The following is a 21,356-nucleotide window of genomic DNA, read 5'->3' on the forward strand; positions in this document are numbered from 1 at the left end:
AAAAAAAAAAAAGACATACTCTTTTCATTTTATGTGTATTAGTGTATTGCAAGTAAGTTGTTTTGTGTGTGTAGTAGCCCTTTGCAGCCAGAAGAGGGTGCTGTATCCCCTGAAGTTGGAGTTTTAGATGGCTGTGAGTTGGAAACCCAGCTAGGTCCTCTCTGCGAGAACAAGTGTTCTCAAGCGCTAAGCTGTTTTTCCAGCCTTCTTTTTTTAGTATTTAATTTTTACTCATGTGTCTGGAGAAGTTTTGTGCATATGAATGCAGATGTCCTAGGAGCCCAAAAGAGGCTATTGGTTTCTCTGGAGCTGGAGTTACAGGTACTTATGAGCCTCTTGATGTAGGTACAAGGAGCTCAACTCAAGTTCTCTGAAAGAGCAGTATACATTCTTACCGATGAGCCATTTTGTCCAGCTCCTCCTCCTTCTCTGAAGAGGTTTATTTCAGCTCAGGCTTTGAAAGGATTCGTCTACCTTGATCGTCTTTATTTACAGCATCCTGAGTCTGAAGCTGCCCGATCATTTTTGGGTATACTAAGCAGAGTAAAGGGCTAGCGAGATGGCTTAAAGGTTATGAGCATTTGTTGCTCTTGCAGGGGACCTGAGTTTGGTACCCAGTACCATACTGGAGCTCACAACCATCCCTGAGCCCATTTCTAGGGGATTCAAGGCTCTTCTTTGAACTTTTCAGGCACTTCGTGTACATGGAGCACACATATACTGAAGGCAAATACTCATACACATAAAAATAAATAAATCTTCCTCCTCCTCTTCTTCCTCTTCCTCTTCTTCTTCTCCCTCTCCTCCTCCTCTTCTTCAGAAGCAGAACACAAAGAGATGAATGTGGATGCCCATCTGGCTTTTCATCATTTTAACAGGAGCATCAACTTTTCTTGTCCTTGTATTCAAGCACATCTTTCTGGTGTGACCTGATGAGGAAAGATACTTTTAGTTCTTCTGGTATTGGTGTGTTCAGCCGCAGGCCCAGGCAGAAAGAGCATGCTGCCATCCACCGTCCAGCTGGTCTGGGGTCAGCCACCATCTCTTATGGAAACTAGGCAGGCTTCTAGGATCTTTTGTGTGCCATTGTCTGTGGTATGGGTAGGAGCTGTGGTTATCGTATCCCTGGGAAGTTGTCAGTAGGGGCAGAGACTCTAGTTTCGAGCTAGCCCAAAGTGCAAACGCCTAGACTGCAGTGTTACATCTCCATCTGGAGGGCCCAGCACACAGTGCTCCAGACAAGAAGCAGACGTTACATCCCCAGGGAGTCTGCCTTCGCTCCAGTCTGGATAAGGAAGTAAGACACTGCGGGGCGGTGGTGGCGCATGCCTTTAATCCCAGCACTTGGGAGACAGAGGTAGGCAGATTTCTGAGTTCGAGGCCAGCCTGGTCTACAGAGTGAATTCCAGGATAGCCAGGGCTACACAGAGAAACCCTGTCTCGGGAAAAAAATTAAAAAGGAAGACACTGACTTAAGCCTAAAGTATGAGTCTAATCTGACTTAAGGAGATTCAAGCTAGCAAGGATCAAGGGCACAGGAAAAATACTCTCTCAGCCTGTCCATTCTTCATGACCTTTCCCATGTTATTCTGGAAGCTTCCTGCCTTATTTTTGGGAGAAGACCTTCTGACACATTGTGATAAAATTAAGAACGGTGACATTTACTACTAGCCACTTGTGATCTTAGGGGAAAAGTCTCCTCTATTTCTCTAAACCTCTTAATTCCAAAGTCATTAAATAGTAAAAGCTGTCTTTCCAACCTAAATCAGAGAGGCCTTGGTGTGTCAGCTGAGGGCTCATGTGGGGATAACTGAGTCTTGCCAGGACCAAAGGCTGATGCGAGCTCAGTGGGATATGGCACTGAGTATGCCCACAGCACAGGCACTGAGTGTGCCCACAGCACAGACTTGCTGTGCTGCCTGGTTTGTGCCAACATTTCCACAGCTACGTAAGAACTGAGGATGGGTGAGCTCCATCTCATACAAGTGATTCTTGTACAGGTTTTCTGTGTACCAGGGATCAACCGGGAGCTTTCTGTGTACCGTATTCTGCCACAGAGTTACATCCCCAGCAAATCTAAATCTAGTGCACCTTTATGATTTGACTTTTCTTAAAATAATAATAATAATAATGATAACAATAGGGGCTGGTGAGATGGCTTAGCGGGTAAGAGCACCGACTGCTCTTCCGAAGGTTCTGAATTCAAATCCCATCAACCATATGGTGGCTCACAACCATCCGTAATGAGATCGGTCGCCCTCTTCTGTTGTGTTTGAAGATAGCTACGGCGTACTTATATAAAATAATAAATAAATCTTTGGACCAGAGTAAGCGGAGCCAACTAGAGCCAGCAGAGGTCCTAAAAAGTCAATTCCCAACAAACAGACGAAGGCTCACAACTATCTGTACAGCTACAGTGTGCTCATATACATGAAATAAATAAATGAAATAATGATAATAATAATTTTGTTATTTTGTTGTGAGGCAGTATCTCTCTATGTGGTCCTGAGTGTCCTCGAACTTACTACATAGACCAAGGTAGCCTCAAACTCACAAAGATCCACCTGTCTCTGCTCCCAAATGTTGGGTATTAAGTCTGTTTTTAACTAATTATGTATATTTAAGTGTGTGGATATGTGCTTGTGAGTGGAGGTGCTAATGGTGGCAAGAAGAGGGCATCAGGTCCCCTAGAGATAGACTCACAGAGCATTATGAGCCACCTTACTTGGGTGCTGGGGCCTGAACTTGGGACCTCTGCAAGAACAGTAAGTGCCCCTAACTGCTGAGCCATCCCTCCAGCACCTAGACTTTGACTTTTAAGGGCATTTTATAATTTTTTTCTGCTGGTTTTAGCAACAAATAACATTTCCCAATTGTGTTTAGCTTTGTACTAAAATAAGCATAAAAGGATCTGAGGTGGGAAAGGGCTGGGAGAATAGAGGTACTTTCAGTGCGATATTTCTAGATTGGTTGCTTTAACCATTTTTGTTCTGAAAATACTGATCCAATGCTATTCTCTTCTCAAGAAAGTCTCCCACAAGAAAGAAGTTAATATTGGTCATTTGCACCAAAGTGCAAATAAACTTTTTTTTTTATATTTACATTAACCATTTTGCAGTTTTCATAATGCATTTTAAATGCCGTTTTTCTAAGCATTTGCATAGAAAGGATTTTGTCACCACATTAAACATCCCCCGTGTTCTCTGAACCCAATATTGGAAACCAAACTTTTAGTTCTCAGACCTCAAAGAGTAGCAACCCCAAGAATCTGCAAACTGGAACCAAGCTGGGGCTCACCCTCCTCAGGCAAGGGTTGGGGGAGTCCTCCAGTCAGCAGGTGGAGGCTCCAGGCACTGATGGAGTTTCCACCCATTACACCTATTTCTAGCATTCATTATGCTAATAGACAAGCCACTAATTTCACCAATGGAGGCCCATTTCTCATTTTAACTATGCCAATTAGCAAAGCTTCAGGAGTCTGGAGGGGTTGAAGGAAACTGGAAGTGCTGGAGGAAGCTAGCCCTAGAGTCCCAGGTGACCACTACTCAAGTTCCCCTCCTCTGACGGGATGGCTATCTGCCTCTGGAATGCAATTTCAATGTGTTTCAGAAGCAAACAGCTGCATTCTAGTACATTGCCTTTACCCAAGAATTCCAGAGTAAATTGCAGACATCCTTACCAGCTGCTGGCTATTCTGGGAAGCCAGTGGGAGGGTGACATGATATTATGTACCCTAGTATTAAGACTCTACCTGGAGGGTTGTCTCTGGCAGGCTAAAGATCACCCACAAGCCCTTTGCACCCTACTTTTTCTTTGACCCCAGAAAACGCCACTTGGTGGGGTTTTCACATCTCTTCATTACGTTAGAGATCAGGACTGAAAGGCATTTCCAGTCAATGTCACAAACACATTTGATCTGAATCTGGATTTCCGTTCACCTTATCTGACACCTGGAGAAAATTCTGGTTCTTCCCTTATCTTCAAAGGGAGCTGTAGGCATTGGCTGGTTTAAACAAGACAGACATAGTTTAATGATGTCAAGCCCAGAAGCCTGCAACCCAGATTCCTTAGCCCTTTCCCCTTTACCTGCTGCAGTTTCTTTGATCTTATCAGGCCTGGGACCTGAAGCTTTCTTCCTCCTGCTGAGAGCCAAGCCCGGAATTTGCTTTTGTTACAACTGTTGCCTAACTTTCTGGTGCTGGGCTTTGAATGGTTAACACAGCTTTGTTGTCCCTGAGCATTTCTCCCCATCCTCCCCCAAAGGAGATAGAATTAAGCATCAGGAAGAAATCTCTTAGCTAAGCTAGGTGGCCCACCCCTTTAGTCCCAGCACTTGGGAGGCAGAGGCAGTTGGATTTCTGAGGCCAGGCTGGTCTACAGACTTCCAAGACAGCCAGGGCTACATAGAAAAACACTGTGTCAGAAAAGAAAAACAGAACAAAACAAAACAAACCCCACCAAATCTCTTGAGTGTGTGGAAAGAACAAGGTTGGACTGTGTGTACCATCTGTAACTCAGAGGAAGGGAAATATTTTGCTGTGTATGCCCCCTCTAGTATGCAGCTTGCAGGGAGGGGGCAGTGATCTCTTCAAGCTATACTAACAGCCCAAACTTAGATTTGTTTTTCTAGACAGAATCTCTCCATGTAGCCCTGGCTGTGCTGGAACTCACTCTGTAGATCAGGCTGCCCTCAGACTCACAGAGATCCACCTGCCTCCCCAGTGCTGGAATTAAAGACATAAATCATCACATCTGGCATCCAAATTTCTATTTTTAAGCAATATGCTTTATCATTTTATGTGGGGGTTGGGATGCATATTTATGTCATAGTGAGATCAGAGAACAGTCTGCCAGAGCTGGCACTCTCCTTTTACCATTCAGGGCACTCTCCTTTTACCATGCAGGTCCCGGGGATTGAACTCAGGTCATCTGGCTTGGTCCCTGATTGGCTGTTGCTACTTTATCTTTCCTGTCTATTGAACCAATATTCTTAAGTAGCTTTTGTTGTTTTGAGACAAGGTCTTGTGCTGTTAACACAGACTGTCCTCAAATTGTTGGCAATCCTCCTGCCTCAGTCTCTCTGGTTCTGGGATTATAGGAGTGAGTCACTGTGCTCAATTAGTATTTAGGTATATTTTTGTGTGGGTGTGCATGAGAATGTATGTGCCAGAGGTCAAATCCCTGTGTCCTTTGTTCTATGAGTAGCTCACTGGGATTTAGGATTTTCAGGGGTCTCTCTGCCTCTGTATCCCTCCCTCCCCTAGCACGGGACTACAAGCAGGAGCTAGAACAGTTGGTTTTTGACACTGGTTCTGGGGATCAAACTCAGGTCCTCAATCGAACCCTGAGCCATTTCAAGCCCCTGACTATCTTCTTCCTCTTTTTTTTTTTTTTTTTTAATCACAGTCTAACAGAAGATCTAGTACTTGCCATTTTTAACTCAAAGGCCTTTTTTTTTTTTTTTGGACACAGAAAAAATATACTGCCAAACGCTCCTCAGATTTTTCAACATTTCGCATCCAGTTGCCTTTACTCCATGAGGTATTCCTTTGTGAACTAGATACGACTTTTGAGTTCTTGAAAGAGCTGTCAATGTATCCGCTTGGCACAGTTGAGCTGTGAAGTGCTTAGGAGAAAAGGATGCAGGGGCCAAAAACCCAGTCATTTCAAAGTTCTGGGGAAGATAGACAGGTGGGCTTTCCTATTTTAGAGACTAACAGGACACAAGTAGAGTCGAGGGTTTCAACTCTAAGCAAACTGGAATACACTTGTGCTCCCCGGGGCAGCATGGGAAATCCAGGACCTCTTGTCCCTGGGAGCTTTAAGGCGGCTGCTCATTTCATCAGACTTTGCAAAATATGTTTCCTGCCGGTAATGAGTGCGCCTCTTGATTTCTCTTTCTTTATATTACAGCGTCTTCTCATTTATTCTGAGGTGTTTCAGTTGAGCAATGATTTTTTTTTTTCTAACTTTATGTGTCCCCATGAGCTTCCTATTACTTTCCATTTTTCCTTCCTGAAGTTATAGAAAAGGGACGCTCTGCTTTTCCTGTGGTTAATCACTGGCTCACTGGCTAGATGAGGCTGGAATCAAGGCGTGACTCTCACATCACCTTCCCTTGTTGGTCTGTCTCTCCTGGCAATCACTTCCTGCTGGAGTGAACCAGCTTTGCCCTGGGCTTACTTGATTTGAATGTCTGCCAATACGTTTCTGCATTGAAAATGTCTGTAATTTTTTTTTTTACTCCCGCCTCCCAGTGCTGGAAATTGAACCTAGGGGTCCCATGCATGCTAGACAAGTGGTCATCTACAGTAGGCTTCTGTAATCCCTGATGATATGGGGAGGAGGTACGGACATCTACGTTACGAAACATGGTTTAGCTTTAATGGCTTTAAAACGTCAGTGAAGGGCCAAGGATGCAGCTAGACGGTGGCATTGCATGGCATATGCAGAACCCCCACCAGCATAAATGAAGGAAGGTGGCAGCAAAAGCTATATGGACAGGCTTCATTCTAAAGATGAAAAAACCGCTAGTTCATGACACACACCTTCAGTCCCGGCACTTGAAAGCGGAAGCAGGTGGATCTCTGAGTTCAAGACCAGCTTGACAGGCAGTAGTGGTGCATGCCTTTAATCCCAGCACTTGGGAGGCAGAGGCAGGCAGATCTCTGAGTTCAAGGCCAGCCTGCTCCACATTTTAAAGTTAGAGCTGGAGAGATAACTAGATGGTTAACCGTGTGTACCACTCTCACAGAGGACCTGGGTTGGATTCCCAGCACCTATATAACAGGAGGTTCACAAACAGCTTCTAACTCCAGTTTTGAGGGATCTGACAATAGTCTCCTGGCCTCCACACTCAAAGCATGCACATTCATGGGTTATATAAACTCACATGCAAACACACAGGTAAATAATGTCATATTGTATCCTGTCCAGTCATACCAGGTGCAATTGTAAACTTGAGAAGGAAAGGCAAACCTAACCAAGTTCACAGTTCACTTCTGGAATTCTCTGAGACACGCTGGAGTCCTGTGATATGATTAATCCTGGCTTGTTTTGGTAGTGATATTTTTATTTGCAAGTTCTTGGTTTTTCAAGATTTTGTATGTGTGTGTAGACCAGGCTAGTCTTGAGTTGAGAAGTCAGTCTGCCTCTGCCTCCCAAGCGTTGTAATTAAAGTCATGGGCCACTGTGACCATATGTGTGTGTGTGTATTATAAAATGAATATATAAAAATATTCATACATATGTAAATATATAAATATATAATGAATATTGTATATTTATATAAGTATGTAATTCAAATTTAAAATTAATTTTGTAGATAATAAAAACTTGAAAGTAACAGCTGACAAGATTACGGACTAGAGAACTAAGGAAAATGTGATGCAATGAAAACATTAAGATCTCATTCTCGTGCTCGCTTCGGCAGCACATATACTAAAATTGGAACGATACAGAGAAGATTAGCATGGCCCCTGTACAAGGATGACATGCAAATTCGTGAAGCGTTCCATATTTAAGAAAAAAAAGATCTCATTCTCTTCCCCGGCCCACCTTTAAACCCAGCACTCTGGAGGCAGAGGCAAGTGGGAATCTCCAGTTCAAGGCCAGCCTGGTCTACAAAGCAGCAGAATCCAGGACAAGCAGGCCTACACGGAGAAACCCTGTCTCAAAAAGACCCAAAAGGAAAATAAAAAGACATTTTCTTATTAGCCATAGATTGTGATACCATGCAGAAAACATTTTAGAAACTGGAGGGGCTGTGCTGTCGGCAACTAGCACTCCAGAGCACCAGGTAGCTAAGAGGAGTTGTGTTACACCATCATGGAGAACTGAACTGTGCAGTTTAGTGGCCTTGGTTATGGTGTTTGCAATATACATAGTCAATTATTGCATGTCAGCGGGGACCTGTAGCTTGTGAGCAGCCAGAAAGGGATCTACCAGTATATATTATGGAAAGAGTCCCTAACATTTCTTGTCTCCAGAATGGCTGCATTACATCTGGCCAAGAATCATATGTCTTTAAGAAGAAAAATAGCTCTGCAGAAAGACCTTTATACACTTGCGGATGCCTAGAAATAGTCTCATCAGAAGCCTGTGATAATCTGTGGTGGCTGCATATTAACTATGTAGTGTCTTCTACTTTATTTTTACTCCTTTTACATTTGTATTTTGCATGTGTGTATGTGTGTGTGTGTGCATGTGCATACCTCAGTGTGTATCTGGAGGTCAGAGGACAAGCCATGAGACTTAGTTCTCTCTTTGCACTATGTGGATGCCATGCATAACTCTAGTCCTTGGGCTTGATGACAGGGTCCTTTTACCTACTATGGCCCTTTCTTCTAATTTAGAAGATGACATTTTCAAATGAAGCATGTATATATTCAACACCCAGTGAACAAGAAGGAATCTGTAAATGGCCAGGTTTCTCTGCTCTTGCTGTGACACCCTGACCCAAAGCAGCTTAGGTGAGGAGAGGGTTTATTCGGCTTACAAGACTAGAGCATAGTCCATCATTGAGGGAAGTTAAGGTAGAAGCTCAAAGCTGAGCTGACTCGCTATTCCACACAACATTTCCCCCAGCTAAGGAACTCACTTCACTGTCAGGGACCATGGAGGGTGCTACCCGATGGATGGTTCAAAGTGTGGTGTATACTCAGCTAGCTTTCTTACATAGTTCAGGCCCATCTGCCTCGGAATAGGACTGTCCATAGTGTGATGGGCCTCCTACATCAGTTAACCAACAAGATAATCCCCCATAGACATGCCCACAGCCCTTTATTGTGGTTCTCATCTCAGAGGATTCTAGGCTTTGTCAAGTTGATCATTAAAGCTAACCAGGAGAGTCGGGCACATGTCACCACACAGAATGGATAGTTAAAGGATTATTAGACAGGAGATCTCTATTCATAAGTACGTGTCACTGTTCTGCCCCGTTTCCTGAGTGAAACTCAGTGTTACTGAGTGAATTTCTTGATTGGCATCAGCCTTAGTTAGGGTTTTACTGTTGTGAAGAGACACCATGACCAAGGCAACTCTTATAAATAAGGACAACATTTCATTGGGGCTGGCTTACAGGTTCAGAGGTCCTATCCATTATCATCAAGGTGGGAGCATGGCAGCATCCAGGCAGGCATGGTGCTGGCAAAGCTGAGAGTTCTACATCTTCATCTGAAAGCTGCTAGTGGAAAACTGACTTCCAGGCAGTTAGGGTGAGGGTCTTAAAGCCCATGCCCACAGTGACATACCTACTCCAACAAGGCCACACCTCCAAATAGTGCCACTCTCTGGGCCAAGCATATTCAAACCATGATAGCATCTACATCCAGCAATGTGCATTTAACTCTTGTTTGTGTTTTGTCTTTATTCTAGAAGCCTCCCCAGCTTTCCGAGGATGCTAACCAGCTGAGAAGCAAGCAAGACAACAGTGGTGACAGTCGCCTAGAGACTGCCGACAGCTCTCTCTCCCCAGATCACAAAAACATGGAAATTGGGGTGTCCGTGGCAGAATGTAAAAGTGTACCTGGAGTCACCTCTACCCCCCATTCCAAGGACCACTCCTCCCCTTTCTACTCGCCCTCACACAATGGCCTCCTCACTGATCACCATGAGTCTTTAGATAATGATGTCGCCAGAGAGATCCAATACCTAGATGAGGTGCTGGAGGCCAACTGCTGTGATTCCTCTGTGGATGGAACTTACAACGGAATCTCCTCCCCAGAGCCTGGTGCAGCCATACTGGTAAGCAGCTTAGGCTCGCCTGCCCACTCAGTCACGCAGGCAGAACCCACTGAGAAAGCATCTAATAGGCAGGTGCCTCCTCACATCGAGCTCAGTAGAAGCCCCTCTGACAGCATGGCTGAAGGAGAAAGAGCCAATGGACACTCCACTGACCAAGACATGCTGGGCAACAGCCTGCAGGCACCTGCCAGCCCCAGTTCCTCTACCAGCTCCCACTGCTCCTCCCGAGATGGGGAGTTCACACTCACCACACTGAAGAAGGAAGCCAAGTTTGAGCTGCGTGCCTTCCACGAGGACAAGAAGCCCTCCAAGCTCTTTGAGGAGGACGAGCGGGAGAAGGAGCAGTTCTGCGTCCGGAAAGTGAGACCCTCTGAAGAGATGATAGAGCTGGAGAAGGAGCGGAGGGAGCTCATTCGGAGTCAGGCTGTAAAGAAGAATCCCGGCATCGCTGCCAAGTGGTGGAATCCTCCCCAGGAAAAGACTATTGAGGAACAGCTGGACGAGGAACATCTGGAGTCACACAGAAAGTACAAGGAACGCAAAGAGAAAAGGGCCCAGCAGGAGCAGCTACAGTTACAGCTGCAACAGCAGCAGCAACAGCTGCAACAGGAGCAGCTGCAGCAACAGTTACAACAGCAGCAGCAACAGCTGCAACAGCAGCAGCTGTCCACGTCCCAGCCCTGCACAGCCCTAGCTGCTCATGAACACCTCGATGGCATTGAACACACAAAGGAGGATGTCGTCACGGAGCAGATTGACTTCTCGGCTGCACGCAAACAGTTCCAGCTGATGGAGAATTCCAGGCAAACCCTAGCCAAGGGCCAGAGCACCCCGAGGCTGTTTTCTATCAAGCCTTTCTACAAACCTCTTGGATCCATCAACTCGGACAAGCCATCGACCATCTTGCGACCAGCTCCTGTCGGGGGAACTCTGGAAGATTGTGGCACACAGGCAACCAAGGAGCAGAAAGCTCCCTGTGTATCTGAGAGCCAGCCTGCAGGAGCCAGTCCAGGTAACGCTGCCACTCAGGGAAAGGAGGGGCCATATACTGAGCCTTCCAAACGTGGACCCTTATCTAAACTGTGGGCAGAGGATGGAGAGTTCACAAGCGCCAAGGCCGTCCTGACTGTTGTCAAAGATGAAGATCATGGGATTTTGGACCAGTTTTCAAGATCGGTCAATGTATCTTTGACCCAGGAGGAACTGGACTCAGGTTTGGATGAGTTGTCAGTGAGGTCTCAGGACACCACTGTCCTGGAGACTCTGTCCAATGACTTCAGCATGGACAACATAAGTGACAGCGGAGCTTCTAACGAGACACCCAATGCCCTTCAGGAAAACTCACTGGCTGATTTCTCTCTGCCTCAGACTCCCCAAACAGACAACCCCTCAGAGGGTCGAGAAGGGGTCTCCAAGTCATTCAGTGACCATGGTTTCTATTCTCCTTCCTCCACACTAGGGGATTCCCCATCTGTTGATGACCCCTTGGAATATCAGGCTGGGCTCCTGGTACAGAATGCCATTCAACAAGCCATAGCCGAGCAGGTGGATAAGGCTGAGCCGCACACCAGCAAGGAGGGCTCAGGACAGCAGGAACATGAAGCAGTGGTAGAGGAAGCTGGAAGCCAGGCTCCTGGCTCTGAGAAGCCCCAGGGCATGTTTGCACCACCTCAGGTGTCCTCTCCAGTTCAAGAGAAAAGGGATGTATTACCAAAGAACCTCCCTGTGGAGGACAGGGCACTCAGGGAAAAGGGGCTCCCCCAGCCACCCGCAGCTGTGCAGCCCAGCGGTCCAGTCAACATGGAAGAGACCAGGCCTGAAGGAGGGTACTTCAGCAAGTACTCAGAGGCAGCCGAGCTGAGAAGCACAGCTTCCCTCCTGGCTACTCAAGAGTCTGATGTCATGGTTGGACCCTTCAAACTGAGGTCAAGGAAGCAGCGGACTTTGTCCATGATTGAAGAAGAGATCCGGGCAGCTCAGGAAAGGGAAGAGGAGCTAAAGCGCCAGAGACAAGTGAGGCAAAACACCCCAAGCCCCAAGACCAAGAACGCCCCATCACTGCCTTCCAGGACCACCAGCTACAAGACTGCTCCAGGTGAGTAACAGCTGCATCCTGCACCCAGGTGTCTCGGAAAGTGACTCCCGCCTTTTTGGCCCCGTCTGGAGCCTCCACTATGCCTTTGGCAAGGAGGATTTCCACAGAGGTGTTAGGGTGTCCCCTGGAAGGATGCCAAGCCTAGGTCTCGGATGCTATTTCTCAGTGGATATGATGGCTCTTTGTCTCTCAGGCTGCCTTGTCTTGATTTATTTATTGTATAGGTTCCCACCCTTCACCCCCTGGAGGGCTGCTGCATCTTGGCCGAGTGAGGCATAGACTTTGGCAGAGTAGAGCTGTTGTGCTAGCTATGTCTTCAAATCAGTAACTGGACCTTCAAAAGCTAAAGTTAGATTAAACCCATAGAATTTGGGGGACGTGTTGTGTTCTACAAACCCCTTTTGGGATGCTGGCTTTCTTCCCAGCAGTGATGGTCTTAACTCAGGGTTATAGTCTGCAGAATATTCTGTCCATTTCCCTTTTGCTTGGGTTTGGCTTCCTTTATGTGATCACACACCAGTTACACTCATGTAATATAGAGCAGTTTTATGGTAGTGCTCCCATGAGGTACTACCCAGTGAAATCATAACAGTCTTAGTTTCTAGGTCTGCTCTGAGATGTTTGCACCATGAGATTGCCTAACAACGTCTTCCTCAGACGTTATCCTAGAACATTTCCCCAACCTCCGTCTAGACATGAGTATACTCTGGACATTTCCATCCATTCTTGTCCATTCCAAGAAGTGAAGCTACTACAAGCTTCTCCTTCTATTGTCTGGGCAGCCCCTTTCTTGAATTGTTTGTATAGATGGCAATGCTGCGGATGCCACTGTGGCTAACGGTGTGACCTGGGGCTTTTGTTTCCCACGTGGATATGATAGCCCTTGGAGCTCTGTTCATCTCACCTTGGAGACGAGCTTCTCTGGGTGTGCTCGGAACTGGTCCAGACACTGTATGTATGGTTCTTGCCGAGATAAATTCGGGTGTTAGAAGAGAGCACTGTAGAACATTGAATACCATCCTGAAACCCAAGTGTGGGACCATGTGTTTTACAGTAGACTTATGGGGAAACTGATCCTTCATCAGAGATAATTTAAGAAGCATTACCCTAAAGTGTAACTACCACTGTTTAAACTTGGTTCATTTAGATATTAATTCCTTCATCTTGACCCTTGACCTCCATCAAATCTACAGTGGCACAGGCTCTTTCTATATTATTAACTTTTTAAAACTCGAGATAATCCCAAGCCTAAAGGAACGCTCTGGAGCACAGTGTGTTTTTATTCTGGACTGCTTGAGAATCACTTGGCACCATGATGTTCTACTGCCTGAGTTTTGTAACACGTCCCTCACGTTGGGTCTTTGCGATGCTTTTGTGTGATTACATCTCACCTTTGCTAGGGGAAGCACGGTCAAATTGATGGTGCGTCCTCACAGTGTCTAAGCAAGTAGCATATGGTATTAGCTCATTCTGGGATATACAGATCTTAGTTTTGACCATTCAGTATTACTTTTGATCACTTGATTAAGGAGTAAGGCTTCTCACAGAGAAGCTACATTTTCCTTTTGAAATTAATACATATTTTGTCTAAACACACCTGACTATGGACTCTTTTTTTTTTTTTTTTTTTGAGACAGGGTTTCTCTGTGTAGCCCTGGCTGTCCTGGAACTCACTCTGTAGACCAGGCTGGCCTTGAACTCAGAAATCCGCCTGCCTCTGCCTCTCAAGTGCTGGGATTAAAGGCATGCAACACCACTGCCTGGAGACTGTGGATTCTTTATCCCACTCCTTATCAGACTTGATGTCTAGAATTTCCTTATATCAATGTGGTCTCATGTAATCCCATTACATTCAATAATTAGTTATTATTTGTCTTGTTATTTTTATCCTCAATTTGTTTAGTTATAGTATGGAAATCCCTTCTGGCTCTCCTTTGTGTCTTTCTGAGAAGCAGTTCTTTGAGCACTCCCTTATGCTTTGTTATTGCATGGTGTTCCATTTTATCCCGTGCTCATCAGTCTTATCTCCAAAGAACAAAGAGCAATTATTCTCTTACTGAGGAATGAGATGTATACATCAAGATCGGCATGTGCATTAATGTTGGATTGCCCACTAAGGCAGGCTTAATAAACAGAATTGGAGATTAAACATATCTACATGTTATCTATCTTATCTATAATCTTTTATCTATCTATCTATCTATCTATCTATCTATCTATCTATCTATCTATCTATCTATCCATCCATCTATCTATCCATCCATCTATCTACCTACCTACCTACCTATAAAACCATGGGTTCATGCAAAGTTCTTTTCCAAAAGTTAGTGGCATGGGGTAGGGAGAGGAGAGGGATACTGTGAATGTGCTTGTCATGGTATGGATTTGGAGGTCAGAGGACACCTTTTAGGAATCAGTTCTCACCTTCCACCTTGTTGAGCAGGCTCTTGTCTGTGCACCTGTGTTGTGTAACCCAGGCTAGCCAATCTGCAGACTTCCCTGTAATTCTCCCAGTTCTGCCTCCAATCTCTCCACTGTGGGGGCACTGGGAATACAAATGTACACTAATCATCTAGATTTTCACTGAGGTTCTTGTGACCCAAACTCAGACTGTTGGGGTGGGGGTGGGGTATATGGTACACAATTTTACTCAGTCAGGGATCTTTTAATTCTGATTTAATACAGTTATTCACATTTGTCATAAAAATTTCTTCCCTGGGGAGATAATTTCTATCCCATCTTTATAAGCTCCCAAGGTCAAACTTAAGTATATTTCTTCCAAAGGTCATCCTAGGGGACCAATGAGCTTACTGAACTTATTTACAGAGCACTGGTGAAGGGTTGCTTACGGGAGTGTCTTGACCCCAAAGCTTTAAGTCTTTACCTAGCTTGGATGATGACTTCCCCGTAGCTGCATAAATGTAGCTCCCCTACATTTGGTTAACCTTTCCTAGTCTATGTGTTCTAGAGACACCTGAGACCTGGAGGCTGTGTGCAGAATTACATCGAATGTGACTGGGAGGGGCAAGAGAGAGTATTGGACTCTCAGGTAAGGGTCCAGTGACCCTCCCCCATCTGCTCTTCCCTTGAGGGAACAACACTTGCTGATGATGGTCTTATGGAAGCAGGTGCAGCTTGTCTGATGCAGATGGCGGCTGTTTTGCTCAGAGGCCAGTGTTCTATGAAACACTCTTCCCTTTCCATATTTGCAGCTTACTCCTTGATATCCTCAGTATGGTCTTTGTTTGACCCCTCTAGCCACACCATTTAACCAAACTCCTATTTTCTTGGTTAAATTATGAACCAGTGTTAATTTCTAGGTGATCACCGCCCCTTCCCTGCATTCTGTTTACCTCTGTCACTGCTGCTCTGACTCCACAGTCCTCCATAGGCCACTGTGTTCTCCTCCCAGCCCTCTGGCGGCATCATGGTTTTTAGCCCCAGCTAATGACTCTTGGACTGAGCTACTCAGGAAGGAAAGGGAAGGGCTGTGGAGGAGGGAGAGCGCAGAGACTTCCTCGATGGGTTTTTAATGCCCTCGGGTCACTGGCCAGAGCCAGCTAAGTGCTTAAGGCAAGAAAACCGTCAGGGAGAGGGTTCTCCAGTGGTCAGCCACAAGAAAGAGCTTGGCTTTCCCCAACAAGTCTTACTTGTCAAGCTCACCTGAAATCATTTTGGGCTGTTGCTGGCTTGGCACGGAGATGGAGGTTAAGCATCCTGCCCTGGAGAAAAGTCTTTGTACCATGCGATTGGTCGCCCCAGCTTGGGAGCTACTGCACAAGCAAGTGATGGTGATACCTGGAAGTATCACTGATGGAGAAACATTCTGTGAGCTTCGTGGCTCCTGCTCCATGGAAGCCATGGTTCCCTTACAACTACAACACAGCCAACTTTGCCTACATCAGTTGCGTTGCTTCATAATGGAACCTTCTGAAAGTCCATATAGTTGATGGTCAAGTTGGACTACTTGATTCACTATGACAAAATACTTGGGGCCGAGTGGTTTATAAACAATAGAGATTTTTTTTCTCCCGGTTCTAGAGATTGGGAATGTCTAAGATTAAGGTTCTAACAAGGAACCATATCCTAGATTATGGAGGGAACCCCTCTTGATGTCCTCATGTAGTGGGAAGGAGGAAAGCGGCTAGATAGATCCCTGTGGCTTCCCTCATGACATTAATACTATCCACGCTGACTTAGACCCCATGGTCTGATCACTTCCCCAGAGCTCATGCCTGATGCCATACAATGGTAACCACATTTGAATCTATCTGTGAGGTTCCTGAACACCAGACCATAGCAGGGTTTTTTTTTTTTTTTTTTTTTTTTTTTTTTTTTTTTTTTTTTTTTTTTTTTTTTGATTTCCACTCAGTCTCTTAATGGAATCCCTCACTGTATTGCCCATGCTTTATTTCTACCACATAAACAATTGTTAGGTGGAAGGAGACGCTGCTGTCTAGTCTGGCTCCCCCAGGTGATGTGCCTGTCAGGCTTCCTTCCCTACTAGGATTGGGTTTACTGTAGGATTGATGCCAGGGTTGGCTCACTGACCTCCAGTTACCCGGTCCCAGTTTCCTCCCTCTTTGTGAGTGTGAATCTCCTTCCCCGTGTCTAATTTACACAGCGTTCATTTTCGTCCTTTTAAGAAGACAGTAACTGCCAGGCATGATGCTCCCTCTAATCCCAGCATTCAGGAGGCAAGAGGCAGGCAGATCCAGATCAAGGCCCGCCTGGTTCACATAGTGAGTTTCAGGATAGTCAGGGCTATGCTATGTGCAGAGAGATATTGTCTCGAAAACCCAAACCAAACCAAATCATCTTCACCACCACTCTCCCCCAAAAAAAGAAGGAAAAAGAAAGAAAAGAAAAGTAGATAATAATTTATCTGAGTCTATGTTCTGTCCTGGTTTTATTATTACACTGAACACAGTCATAGTAGGATGGGAACAGACCCCATTCCTTCATATTTATATTCAGGACATGCAGAAAAGAGACCACAGCTTCCTAGGATTGCAGCATGGAGAGAGGAACCAAAATTAAAGTGAATAAAAATTCAGGTTTCTTTTTTTCCGAGTCTGGAAACCTCTGGAGTATTGCTTGGCCGGCCGGCCTCTTACTTTGTTTGTGATCCCTGAGGAAGCTGATACTTTACTCTGACCATCTGTGGGTTGGAACTTCTGGCTCCAACATGGGTCTCATGAATGAAATATTCCTAGGGTTTCCTCTGCACCACTTCAGTTTCCTGCCAGCAGTGACTCAGTAGGCTTTGTGTGATTCAGATCAGATTAATGATATTAGGTGATGAAAGATAATGTCTTAGCTCCTTATCTAGGGGAACTCACGCTGGCCACAAGCTGGATTCCGAACAGTAAGCAAAGTCCACTGAGAGCGAGGGTGCTAGAGAAGGAGGGAGGTGCAAATTCTTCCCACTGTTACCTCAAAGCCTCCATCCCCTAGATATTGAAAAGGCATTTGGGTGATATTTCTCACTCCCACCCTTTATAAGAGAGTGGTGAAGGCCCATAATTCCATCTGCCTGGGAGGCTGCGGTAGTGGATATTCAAAGCCTGTCTAGGCTAGAGTGAGCTGGGGGCCAGTTTAGTCAACAAGATTCTTTCTCAAAATAAGGAGGGAAAGGACTGGGATAGTTCAACGGTGGAGCACTTGCCTAGCATGCACAAGGCCGTGGATTCAATCCCTAGTGTTTCAAAAAGGAGAGAAGGAAAGGGGGGGGGAAGGAAGCCCCTTGACAGATTTATGAACCTTATTTAAGGGCAAATGCATACATGAGAGTAAAATACTCTTGAGAAAAAGGGGGCAGGGGTTACCCAAACATCTTTTTAAACTCAAGTGATAATTAAGAACTTAAGAGCTTCCCAGTCTTTGCATATTGTAGACACCAACGGACACTTCTCAATGTGTGTCTACTGTTAGGAACCCAGGTTTCACTTCCAGGTGAAGTCCAGGGGCTGTGTGAAGCAGCATAAGCTTTTTGTGGAAGGTCCCACAGGTGGTTGGTGTCCATTGCTGTTTCCTGAACATTCTTTGCTGATGTAAATCTAAGCATGCTAGCTGCAACTTAACAAGACCTTAAAGCTGTATCCAATACTAGTTACGTCATAGGTTCCCATTTGTCGCCTACCCCTCCCAAAAGCCCTTCAAGATAATGGTCAAAATGATAGGAACACATGAGGCTATATGCACAGATGCCTTCACATGAACATGCACCTACATGTGCACATATACACACACAAACTTTTTTACTTTGTTTTTGAGACAAAGTCTAACTCTATAGCCCAGGCAGCTCTGGATCTATCTATCTATCTATCATCTATCTATCTATCTATCTATCTATCTATCTATCTATCTATCTACCTACCTATCATCCATCTATCTATCTATCTATCTATCTATCTATCATCTATCTATCATCTATCTATCTATCTACCTACCTACCTACCTATCTATCTCTATCCACTCTTCCATTTATCCAGTCATCTCTCCATATATCTATGGAGGTTTTGCAAAGGGAAACCATCATGCTCAAACCTGCCATTCTCTCTCCTGAGGATTAGACTCCAGGCTATCTTCTGTGATAAGCTGTGTGTGGTCATGACATTCATAAAAAAGCAAAGCATCTCACTTCAATTCATATCAATGGCATGGGGGGGCAGGTAATAGGGGGGCTGCAAAAGCGAAGCAAAGTTACCCTGGTAACCTACATGGCTCCTTGATGTTTTAATGCCTCAGTTACAAATAAGCTAAATTGCTTGTACTTGCCAAACATTTAGGCTAAGGGGGTAAGTTAGCTGTTTAGGCTGGTTGTCTTGTTAGTTTTCTCTGCGAGTTCATTTTTCTAGAAGAAGCTTAGCCATTCATTCCAGAGTTGGGTGCATTCCCCGAAATCTACAAATGAACTAGATTAATCTGAATATGATCAGGGATTAATTGACTGAGTGCAATATTTTTAGTGTCGTGAGATCAAAGTCAATGACACTTGGTCACTGATCATTGTGGAACATCACGATTGCCTTCTATAGTCTCTGTTCCTTTGAACTGTCCTGTATTTCATGGATCTGAACCTGGCAAATGTCTTTCTTTATAAAGTACCCACCGTTTCCACAGTAATCGATAAGAAAAGCCTGCATGAATGCATTGTTCCTTTGGACATCACTCTCAAAAGGTTTTGCAAAGGGAACCCATCATGCTCAAACCTGCCATTCTCTCTTCTGAGGATTAGACTCCAGGCTATTCTCCATGACAAGCCTGCGTATGGTTGTGACTTTCAGATGATATCGGGTTTATTTTTTAAAAAAAGCAAACAATCTCTCTTCAGTTCAACTCCCTCCTGTGGAAGCCAGGTCTACCGTATTCAGATCGCAGTGGCTCTTAGACTGGTTGATCCGTGGGGATCTGTGTTGCCTTTAGCTGTGCTCACACATGTGGGAGGCACCCCATGAGGTCCTCATTACTAACATTCATACCTACTCCATGCTCTGGGCATAACTCTTTCCCAGGAATCAGACTCAGCCACGTACAAGGAAAGTCTACAGTCTCAATTTTAACGAAGAGGAAGTGAATCAAAAGGCCTGATTCTTGCAAGATCTCTGTTGAGAAATGTGAGCTAATCAAAGCCAGCTTGGGAGCCGGATGTCCCGACCCGTGACTGCTGGAGCATGGACAGGATGTGACGTCAACTCTTACTAGGCTGTGTACTTCCCAAGGACATTGGCATTTCGGATGCATTTGATCTTTGTGAATAAGCCTCTACTGAGGGCTTGGAAGAGGACTGGATGAGGGATGGAAGCCAGGGGAGGGGGCAGGGAATGTGCTAGTCAGACTATGAGAGCCCCAGAGAATCCCACTGTAAGTTTATATAATGCCCTTTTGCTTCTTGAAGATAAATATGGACCTCTCCCAAAACTTGTATGCATCTCACATCAGGTTGACAGTACCAACCTCATTCTTATTTCCCATTATTCAAACATTAATTCATATATAAAAGAGCCAGTCAAGGAAGACAGGTGCTTAAGAGAGTCAGTAACTTCTCTGGAATCACATTCAGTGGTTAGCTCCTTGCTAGCTGTACAAATAGTTCATTTCACCTCTGTAAACCTGTTTCCTCACCAGTGAAAATGGGAAAAAACCCAAACAAACAGTAATAACAATATCGTTGGTCCTTTTGAGTCTCATGTAGCCCAGGCTGGCCTTGAACTCCTGATTCTCCTGTTTTCACCTCTCAAGTGCCAGAATTACAAAGGTGTTCGTTCCATCACACTCAGCTTGGAAAGAATTATGTTAAATATAATTAGTCCATGCAGAGATAAATGGTCCCTTGAATCTTCACTCACTGGCCTGGTCCACAAGGTCCCCACCCCTTTACATATTCCCAGCCATCCTCACACACTCAAGAAGCTAAGAATGTTAACACTCACAACCTCAGGACGCTGAGAAGGGCGGTAGAATTTCCCTTTGAGCTAACCAAGGCTGTCTCCTTATGAGGAGGACAAAGACAACCAAGAAGTCTGAATCTGTGTTTTCTATCCATGCACCAGAAATAGTTAAACTATTTCGAGTCCATGCTTGGTTATACTTTGGGATTCCCCTTGGGTAGGCTGTGCTTACAGGGGGCAGAGAAAAGAATCTTCAGTTCCTCCCACTCGCAGAATGCAGAGAAGGCGGTGTGTGTACTCGGACAGAGCACCGTCATTCCTGACAACTCAAGTCTTCCTTCTGTGGGATCAATCCTTAGCTCCAGACGTTTAGACAGTTTTGTACGGGCATGTAAACCAAAAGTTTGAATCTGGATGATTTTTACGCTCTGTGTCTGTGGAGTCATAACTCAAAGATCCTTTGTTTCTAACATCTCTCAAGAGGAAAAAAAAAAAAAAAACTATTACCCACTTGAATTTAAAAAGACCAGACCGAACGGAACAAAAACACCCACCAGATGACGTGCCTTGGCCTGCTCCTCTGTCAATGGCCTCTTTTTCTTCACACAGCTTGGGGGTGATTCAGCAAGCATCTAAAGCCACTCAAGTCCCCAGAGAGCAGAGCCCAGAGCTGCAGTTTTGACTTCCTTTCTTTGGGGTGAATGAGAACAACCTGCTCAGCCAGCAGCCCCACCCCCAGCCCCGAGGACTGGGGCTTGCACAGTTCCTGCTGTGACTCCCCGCACCAGGAGCCCGCCATCCTCCTTTCATCTCTTCCTTTGAAGGATCTCAGATGGGGTAATAGGATGATGGGACCCTTTAGATCATAAACATAGTCAGGAATGAGAAATGCCCTTGAAAGTGGGATAAGTCTGAGGAGCTATCAGATGTGGTTGCTTCAAAGAAATTTGGGGCTGGGGTGATGAGGTACTGATGCTGGGGCTGCCTTGTAAGCCCTACAGGAAGGAGGTGAAAACCTAGGAAGGAGGAGCTCTCTTCCTCGGAAGATGCTTAGTTTAAGATGCAATTATTAGAGAGTCAGGAGTTCAAGGCCAGCCTGGGCCACATGAGAATCTCAAAAAAAA

General features: G+C 45.2%; 1 protein-coding gene and 1 non-coding gene across 13 annotated transcripts in view; both read left to right on the plus strand.

Annotated features, from left to right (window-relative positions):
• Window positions 1-21,356, plus strand: part of Palm2akap2 (PALM2 and AKAP2 fusion) — a 469,586-nt gene that overhangs the window by 430,195 nt on the left and 18,035 nt on the right. For all 12 annotated transcript variants that reach the window (XM_031377474.1, XM_031377472.1, XM_031377476.1 and 9 more), the window contains one exon: window positions 9,376-11,839. In XM_031377474.1, the coding sequence (XP_031233334.1) occupies window positions 9,376-11,839 (2,464 nt within the window). The remainder of the gene's footprint in view (window positions 1-9,375; window positions 11,840-21,356) is intronic.
• Window positions 7,417-7,523, plus strand: LOC116097194. Its single transcript, XR_004121256.1, has one exon. It is a non-coding gene; the product is annotated as a U6 spliceosomal RNA (small nuclear RNA).

This window comes from Mastomys coucha, unplaced genomic scaffold, assembly GCF_008632895.1.
Source record: "Mastomys coucha isolate ucsf_1 unplaced genomic scaffold, UCSF_Mcou_1 pScaffold18, whole genome shotgun sequence".
NCBI classification, from domain to species: Eukaryota; Metazoa; Chordata; class Mammalia; order Rodentia; family Muridae; genus Mastomys; species Mastomys coucha.